The sequence below is a fragment of the Corylus avellana genome, chromosome ca10, assembly GCF_901000735.1.
Source record: "Corylus avellana chromosome ca10, CavTom2PMs-1.0".
In the NCBI taxonomy this organism is placed as follows: Eukaryota; Viridiplantae; Streptophyta; class Magnoliopsida; order Fagales; family Betulaceae; genus Corylus; species Corylus avellana.
In genome coordinates this window covers 17,005,497-17,015,558 of record NC_081550.1, presented here as the reverse complement: position 1 = coordinate 17,015,558, position 10,062 = coordinate 17,005,497, and the positions used below count along the sequence as shown (strand labels likewise).

Below are 10,062 nucleotides of genomic sequence, written 5' to 3'. Positions count from 1 at the left end.
TTTTTTTTTTTTTAAGATTTAATTTTTTAAATTAAATTAATAATTTAATCAGATAAAACGGGAAATTTTGAGTGGACTAACGACAGTTAACAAAAATTGACGGTAGAGTGTTTTCTAGTAGTTTCAAGTGACCAAATGACTAAATTTTCGAAAAAAAAATACCTAGGGAATTTTTAATAAAAGCGCGTTGACCTAAGGAATTTATATATAATTTTCCTAATTTTAAATTCTTATTTGTTGAGTAATAATGCGTAAAACATTAATATTGTACAAAAGTTGAGGTGACAAGGTTTGGTAGCCCTTGGATAGGCCGTTGTTTTAAAAAAATAAGTAACATTATATGACACTACCATTCCATTATGCTAGCATGTCATGTCACTCTACCTTGAGATCAGCCACTGGTAAAAGAAGAAAAAAAAAAATCTAATGGTGGATACGTAATACTGCCACATCAGCCTAGTGAGAACGGGTTGTGATGAAAATATAGTGTATAACATTACTCAAAAAAAAAAAAAATAATGACTACTAAACCTTGCCACATTAGTTTGTGCAATATTTGTAGGGTAACATATCATTCTTATTTATTTGATAAATAATATTTTTTTATTTTCAACTATTTTCTATCCATCTCCATTCATATATATATATATATATATATTTTTTTAGTCCTACAAATTCAATGATAAATTTGAATTAATGTAAGATGAAGGAATAACATGCCTCTACTTATTTACTTAGAAAGAGAGAATCATATCCTTATTTATTTAAAAAAACACTCTCTCTCTCTCTTTCATTTATTTTTTTCTTTTAAAGTAAAAATATTAACAAACAATTAAAAATATAAAATATCCAAAATTACTTTCGTCTTTATGTCATATAATAATATATTTTAAACAAAAAATAAAAATACCCTCTAAATTGCATATCAACCAAAGCCTCCCTAAAGTAAAAATGAAAAAAATAAATATAAAAAAATTCAAATCCTTTCTCTATATTCGCTGTTGATTTGCCTCAAGTAAAAATGAAGTGGACGACTGACCAAAAGTACGTACACTATAAATTACGCTTCTTATCGCATAAGACAAAATTATTCTGAAGGCGGTTGGAAGTTACACCCGTTACATAATTACACTGCTTTTTTCTTTTTTCTTTTTTTCTTTTTCTTTTTCTTTTATAGGTACTGCAGCACCGGTCATTAATTTAAGATAATCATAAAAGTGCACGTGAATGGATAGCTAAAGCTTGCAAGTATGTTTGGAATTGTGTTTAAAAAAAAAAAGATTTAAGTCAAAAAGAATTTTTGGGCAAAAGATTTATTCTTAAGCTTTTGTCAGAAGTGCGTTTGAGCTATTTTTAGATTTTTTGGACATTAAAAAGCGTTTTTTTTTTTTTTTAACAAACGAGTACTTTTTCTTTTTTTTTTTCAAAGAGACTTTTTGAGTTTTAAAAGCACTTTTAAACCTGTCAAACGCAATCTGAAATAGGTCCTAAGTTGTGGTCATATATAGCTTTTTATGTGTATATATATATATATAAAAGTTATAATACTACAGCTTTAATTACAACTTTTTACAATTGTGGTAGTATTTTGATGGTGAAATAAATTAAGTAACAAAATTTGACAAATAAATTTAATTGTAAAATCATTGACGTAGTAAGTATCCTGTATCACACACACTGTCACATCAATTTATAAGAAATTCGTAGTAAAAGTTGTAATACTCTTAACATCACTCAACATTTAATACACCATGTTGAACAATGATTATATATATATATCTGACAATGCTGATGCAATAATTCTAACTAACTTTTTTTTTATAATAATAACTAATCTAAAAGTTAATTGTGACGGTTATAAAATAAAATTATAATTTTTAACATTATTTTATATATAAATATATATATATACACACACACGAGAGATATGTACAAAAAGATGTATAAAAAAAAGAAATAAATGATATTTTCTTTTCTCTAACAAGTTAGAGGACGTGGTTTGGTAAATATTTTTGTAGTAGGTTTTTGAATTTAAATAATAATAAAAATAATTAATGTGATATAAAAAGAAAAAAAAATGCATAGAATAAAAACAATAGATATATACATTAATCCATTAATTTCAAATTCACTGACGAGACATTGACAAGTGAATACTTTTGTAGAACCATAAAGAGGGTAATTAATTAATGTATTTATTTATTTTAGTGGATGGATTTGATATTTCAATATCATGTTCTTAATTACTTTGTGCATGCCAATGGCAGAACATATTTTATGAGGTTGCAGTGGTCATTTATTATCATATCTCTGTTCAGGAAGCAACAACAAAATGAACGATTCTGACTACTGCACAAACACCAACAGATGATGTTTTTGCCAAAGCATAATAGGGTAATTTCAACAGCTGTTGATGGGGCATGGAAACCGAGAAAAAAGTTTCAACAACAAGTAATATATATATAAGCTAAGAGGAATCCATAACTGTCTAGTCACATTTCAGAGTAAATTTTGTGAGAGAGACAAGGACAATTAGGTTGTCTGCTCAAACTTTGCCTACTCTCAAAGCTTGTTTTTATATTTATGGAAATTTTAAGCTCTTCACGTCTTGCAGACTTGCATGGATCAGTGGAGAATGGTGATTGGACGCCTCCTTGTGTCTCTCTGCACTATTAGGTCATCTCAACTTAACCCATCATTTCTTCATCATGCTGCCTGAATTTCATTGTACCTGCTGATGATCTACTTTTATATTATTTTTCCTGCTTTTTAAAACCATCATTTAATTTGAAATTTCATATTAACTTTAATTATGAATTTAAAAATTATATTAACTTTGATGAATGAAAATAAGATAAATAAATAGTAAAAAATAACTTTTATATGGTCCAGGCACAACTCTTCATTAAGTATTCGATAAATCAGGGTGAAACACTTTAAGAAAAAGAAATAAATTTCTCAATACTAAGAAAAAGAAATATTGTAGTTCAACTATTAATTAATTAATTATACCTCCCTTACTTAACACTTATCAAAAAGCAAAATACGACAAGTATTTTAGAAAAAATTTCAATTTTCTTATAAGAATATTTTAAGAAAACAATTTAAAGAAAAAAAAAATTATTAAAGCTTAGTGATTAACTTAATTATAACATGTCCTCGTAAAAAGCGGTGTTGTGCCACTTATCTCTTTTTTTTATTTTTTTATTTTTTTTTTATAAATAAGAAGTCAACTCTACATTCAGTGACGGAGGAAAGGGGGACTGAGTAACTAAGGCCCCTCCAAATGACAAGAAAAAAAAAAAAATTAAGGTAAACGAAAAATTTTATGGTTAATTTTTTTTTTTTTTTTGCGCATAGGCCCCTACCAGCTAAATTTTTTAGCCATGGACCCCTGCCCATTTTTCAAAACTGGCTCCATCCCTGTCCGCATTTGCTTGTGTTTCTCAAAATTATGGGTGTACAAGCGGGCCTGTTATTAACAACTAATTAATAACCACTTTGGTGGACAGTTTGAAAACACTACTAAGACTTTAGTACGCTATTTCAAACCGTGCAAGTTCAAAGAGGTTTGCACGGGGAATGAAGGCCTAGAACCAACGAATAAACTACCTCTCCTACCCACTAAAGAAAAAAGGAGATCCAAATGAAGATTATGTAGAGTCCTAAGAACAAAAGACAAAAAGAAAGATGGGTTCCACAGAATTTCCTAGTTGAAAAACAAAATGAAAAAGCATCTAACATCTCTTGATTTGAAGAATTTCCTAGTTTCATTTTACTAGCTAGTTGTCTAGCTTCCTAGGTTGGTGTTTGTCGTTTGTATGGCCTTTTAGATCTCTCACAGAACCAGAGACTGGGACCTCCCTTCATAATATTTATATTAGAGAGCCCTCCCCTGCATCCACAGTAGTGATTCAATCCACCAACTTAAAAAATTTAGAGCACATATAACCAATGAAAAGAGAAGCAAGAACATGAAAACGTAAATAAGATTTTGCTTACTAGCAAGAGCCGGTTAGTGGTTGCGGTTTCGGCTTCAATAACCGTTATAACCGCCGCTTAGCTGTTAAATTGTTAACTGGCCCAAGCAAGACGGATGTGGTTACTTAAAAGTAATAACCGCCTAATTACGCGGTTGAGGTTGCAGTTAAGAGAAAATAATCCGCTTGTACACCCTTACTTAAAATGCGGATATATAAGTTTTGAAAAGAATTTTGTTAAGTAATCCCACAAAAAATATTTTTTCAAATGTAGATCCATCAAAAGCTCTTCTCAACTTTATATTACTTCAAAGAAGAAAATTAAATTAAAACATAAAAGGGAAGAAGGAGATTATTATCAATCGCAAATAATTATCATTGAAGTATCACGCGTGAACCCACCATATACTACTCATTGTCAAATGTACCCACTAAAAGCTTAAGTTAATAGGCTTGAGTCTATTTAAGTATACTAACTACTCACTCTATTTATATTTTATCGATGTGTGACACAAACCTCATAAGTCATAATTGCATTCACAATAAATCTCTCACACACTTGTAAGTTTCTTTCATATAAACCCAGCAAACCAAGAGTGTCACGTGTACTCCAAGAGCGAAGCCAAATTTTTTACCGGAGTCAAAACAAATATGTCAAACTAAGATATTCTCATAAATCTGAGCTGTTCATCTCATCTAAACGTCTAAAATAAGCCATGTTTTAGGATTTAATGAGAAGATTTAATGAGAAAGCTACTCTCAATGAATTAATAAGCCATGTTTTCTTATCAAATACTGAAATATGGCTTATTTTAGACCCTTAGATGAGATGAACAGCCGAAATTTATGAATTTGAGAATTTCAAATTTAAAGAGAATTTTAAGAGATCTCAATCCCAAAAATTGACCATGGCTTTAAAAAAGTACTCCCCAATATTATATCTTACAATCAGAGTGCATTCATACCGGGCAGGCTCAATATTATATCTTACAATCAGAGTGCATTTATACCGGGCAGGCTCATTTCAGATAATATTCTTGTGGCATACGAGACATTACGGTAGCGTTTGGCAACGGCTTTGGGAGAGACCCAGACACTGTGTTTGGCTTTTTCTGAAATTTTATGTACACTTTTGCCCCTGACTTGATTTTACACGTTTGCTGAGCTGTTGACCCAGACACCATCCGAAATCAGCGTGGGTTGAAGCTTCCGCAGAGCAAACTCCTTCAGCCCACTCCCAAAGCTCTTTGGCTTCTCCTGAAAGCGTGAATCACCCATCCCCCTCCCAAAATACCGGCTGCCGTTTCACCACCCACCGCTCCCGAAAGTACAGCCTCAGTTGTTCCCGTTTTCACCGTGGCTTCAGCGTATGCTCTGTTTCGAGCAGGGGGAAAATCGCGCGTCTATGCTGTAAGAGCTTCAAGTTTCTTTTATTTTTCTCCCCCTGTGTCGTTCTTTGTTGATTTCCTTTCGGTTTGGTTGGTTTTTCTTCAGAATTTGGGGCCATTTTCTGGCGTGTCAGCGGCTGTTTGGTGTGCAATGAGTGTTCCAACATTTTAGTGCTTATTTTTTAGGGTGCCAGCTTCGGTCCTGTGAGTGTGCAGCTGAAGCTAACTTCCCAAGACCTGCGATTTCTGCGAAGCAACTCGGATTCTCGTCCATTCCGGCATCTGGGTATGTCTCAATTTTTTTTTTTTTTCCCCAATGAATTTCATTTTTTTTTTTTTGTCTCCTGAAACGCGTATTTGTCTGTGTATTGCAGTATTAGTTTGAGTTAAATACTGCTAATATCTGATCTTGCTATCACATTTCTCTCTATTTGTCTGCTCCTATTTCATTTCTGTTAATGATTTTTTTTGTAAGTGCTTCGGGTCTGAATATTTGGTTCTGTTTAATTCGCTAGATGTGAACTGTGGTATCAACATTGTTTAGTTTGTTAATCTGAAATAACACTATTTCCTTCCCCATGATTCAAAATAGTTGACTGTTCTTGTTATTTTGATTTAATAATGTTTCATACTTTTAGACACAGTCGTATCTAGTGTCCTTGTCAGAGAATGATAGTTTTTTTAAGATCTAATGTACTTGCATCTGGATACAAATGAAAGATTGTTGTGTATGAGAATAGTGATCAAGTGGGGGCGGTCTTTGTGCGTATGGATTTCAATTGGAGGTTGAAAGAGATGGTGTAAGGGCTGGAAAGGTGTCCTATTAGTGGAAATAAATGAGAGCCGAGAAGCGATAAAACTGTGGCATAATATGATGCCATTAGAAAGTCTTTGCTTTCTGGGAAAAAAAGTAATAGCACGTTTGGCAGCATACTAGTTCACATCTTTTTAAAGGAAAATTTGAAAAAGATTAGTTTAGAGGTGTCAACTGTTGCTGCCGATACATTTTATTCTTAGTTGTAACTGGCAGAACACTTGTATGACTTGAAAAGTACAAGCTGATGTTCCCATAGGACTGATCCCTTAGAAATTCATCTCAATGAGGAGCCTTATGCTTGACTTTGAATAGCTGAAGTGAAAACTTGTGCTTTTTCTTAAATGGAAGACTTCAGATTGTGTAACAAGTTTAATAAGACTACCTCTCTTGTTGGGTTTTTTGGGTTGGGTCTTCTTGGGTTTTGTCTTTGGGTTTTAAGTTGGGCTGCCTATATATACTTTCTTGTGCACTTAGAGGCGCATTGCACTTTTTTTAATATATACAATATTACTTATCAAAAAAAAGATAAGACTATCTCTGCAATGATTTGCTTGTTTCTCAGATTGCGTGATCTGTAATCTGGTGGTAGACTTTAAAGAACAGTGATGCATAAGTTTCATCTCCTTTTTTGCCCTTTTTACTGTGTTATAACATGCATAATGGAATACAACCTAATAGGATATATGTTTTTGGGCAAAAGGGGAAATGACTGTAACATCATGATTACCTACTTGAATACAACAACAAATGTGTTTTTGGGCAAAGGGGAAATGACTGTATTCCATTTTTTTTCTATACAAGTTTTAGCATGCTTCTACTTCATCTTCATGTGTTTCTCTTTGTGTACATTGATGTTATCAGTGAATTTTGATGAATTAAAAATATGCTGTAAATTTGTAAAGATTGTGCGACATGTGCCCAAGAAAACTTTGAAGGCCAATATCTTTCATTTTTATGTACATACTTAATCGAGGGATTATATCCCATCTTTGTCGTATTTTACACTTGCAATGACTGTATAATTGGATATGGAATCTAATTGAACGGGAAAGTATAGTTAGATAGCATTGCTAAGTTTCTTATTTTGGTAATTTTGACTGCAATGTATTGGCAGCATATATGATCCAATTTAGCTTAATGTATTGGCAGCATCATTTTGTACGAAAGGTTGTGATTGGGGATGTTTTGTGAGACTGTGGTATTGGTTTGTGGAAGGTGTTAGCTTGGGGTGGAATTTGTTTCTGAATGGTTGTTTTCTACTAAGAGGTTGTTGAGCATCCAGAGTGATTTGGTTTGGCACCACCAAATCCTTTTTCTGTTGTTACATCTTTGTTTTCTTCACAATATGACAGGGTTGAGTATGTCTGCAAATAGTGATGCATCGAGTGGCCGTCCATTATGTCGCTGTGGAGCTGTAGCGTTCGTAAGGTATTCCTGGACAAATGATAACTACAGCAGAAAGTGGTATGGGTGCGAAAAGTATAAGGTATTGAATGACATTTATTTTCCATGTTTGCATTTTTTGACCAGTTTTATTTGGTTTAGGGTATATTATTGACTTTTTTCCAAATTTTGTATGTTGTAGCAAGTTGGTGATTGTGGCTTCTTTCTTTGGGCTGACAACGAGATGACAACTTACGAAAAAAGAATCATGCGACGCTTGAAGGATATAGAAGAGCAAACCCGGGCAGAAATTGGTAGACTTGAAAAATTGTTGGCTGCCGAACAAGCACAGTATAGAACACACCTAGAAAACATGTTTCAATCTAGGGATGAGATGTGGAAATCTCTGGTAGCGAATAACCAGTCTAGAGCAGTCAAGTTCCAATTTAAACAAATGACGTATCAAGCAGTCTTAGCTTTGCTTGTCTTGCTAGTGTTCCTTTATGTTGGCGGTTACAATGCATCTAGTGGTAGCAAGTTGATGTTAAAATGAACTATTTCATACTAAATTGTAGATACTTGACTGTTGTAACTTATATGTTTTGATGTTTTGTATTAATTGTGCTACTCCTTTTACGCAATCATTGTAATTTATATCCGCTTTTTCTTGATATACAACGTATCGACCTTATTTGTGCAGAGCTGCGACAGATACTCTTTTTTTCCAGAGTAATATACTCTATTAACATAAAATACTTTTTTAATTTTAATTTAGATTATTTATAGTTTATTTAATTAATAAATTATTAATTTTTACATATAAGTATATGAAATATAAGTATAAGAAGCTGTTAATGCACATCCAATGATACGTAAACAATGCATTCCTGGTCCTTTATAGGGAATAATGAAGATAATGTAGATCATATATGTATTTGTAATCTGTCATTTATCACTTCACTCAGGGTAAGAACAATTGGGTGTCATTTCTATAAAATATAGTTTATTGAAAGAATAAAACATGTATTTGGATATTTTCCTTCAATCCCATAAAATTGTATTATTTATTTGACATTAATGGTTGAAGTGAATTACAATCCGAAGAGCAAATGGATTATAGGAGTTCCTCGAGGTCATATATTTTTGATAGCACTGTCTACTTAGATGCAGAGGTACACATATGATCCTATGCTTATCGATTTAGATTAAATAAGCGAGATCGGTTAAGATTCCGATTAGATAGTCCTTTCCTTCAAAAAGGTCATATATGGCAATTTTTACATTACTTGTATTTTTTCTTTATTAACAATGGAGAAGCCATACAAGATAACATTAATTACTCTTCATTCGCGGTTTCCCACATGTGAGAGGTCATTGCCTCTCGGACTATAATCATCATTTCCTTGCTTTCGCGGGTTCGGTCTGGTGGTGCTCCATGCGCGACGTATGGAACAGGTGTCATGGTAGGCAATTGCGAGACGTCGATCCAATGTTGCCCATAATGCGTCGTTAGGGCATCACAAAATAGTGGATCATCAGCACCGCAGTCTTTGCGAATGAAGTTGTGTACGGCGCAACATGCGACCACAAATAGTCGTTGGTTCTCAATCGGGTATGGATGCATATTGTCGAAGATAGGGAATCGGGCTTTCCAAACTCCAAACGTTCTTTCCACAGCTGATCGTAATGAGGAATGCCTATAATTAAACAATTCTATTGCATTCTTCGGACGACGTTGACCGCGGCGGAAATCTTCCAAATGGTATCGCTCATTGCGATGCGGGGGTAAAAATCCCTTGTAGCATCCATAGGCCGAGTCAACCAAGTAAAAGTAATCTGAACATAATAAGGTACAACATTATATCACATAGGGTTCCAACATAGCAAAGGAATTGTAAACGTATTACAAATCAATAGAACCTGACACAAAGCCATGTCTCTGTACAGTACCTTCGACCGGCATAGGGAAAAGAGCGGTGGGATCCTCGATGCACTCCTGGAAAATCCGCGAGTCATGAGTGCTGCCCTCCCATCTAGCATAAACGTATGCGAAGCAAAGGTCGAAGTCAACGACGCACACAACATTCTGTGTTATTGTGGACTTCCTGCTTCTGTAGGGCACAATGTTCTCACTTTGAACGCACGCTTTAACATGAGTGCCGTCAATCGCTCCAATGCATTTATGGTTACAACAGTATTACCGAAAGTAAATTCGATATAGGACACAAAAGACAATAGATATATGCCATTGGTGCTTGTGAAGTAATGCGATATGTTATGCTATGGCGTACCGCAAACCATGGATAGTAGCGGCCATTGCGTGCAACGTATGGGTGAGGCAACTCCATCGCAGCTGGACGTATAATATTTTTCCCAAGCCTGCACAGCGCTTTAGCTGTTCGATTAACGTAAACGCTTACCGTGTGCAATGAGCGCTATAGCCTATTCGCTACCGTCCGTTGCGTGTGGCACTGTGCCATCACTAGGCAAAATG

The 10,062-nt window shown here is 34.0% G+C and overlaps 1 protein-coding gene across 1 annotated transcript; it reads right to left on the bottom strand.

The window, feature by feature from the left end:
• Positions 1-8,904: 8,904 nt before the first annotated feature.
• Positions 8,905-9,885, bottom strand: LOC132163046 (uncharacterized). Its single transcript, XM_059573247.1, has 3 exons — positions 9,867-9,885; positions 9,519-9,737; positions 8,905-9,404 (listed from the first exon to the last, which is right to left on the bottom strand). Exons 1-3 carry the CDS (start codon positions 9,883-9,885, stop codon positions 8,905-8,907), a joined length of 738 nt encoding a protein of 245 aa, XP_059429230.1.
• Positions 9,886-10,062: the final 177 nt, after the last annotated feature.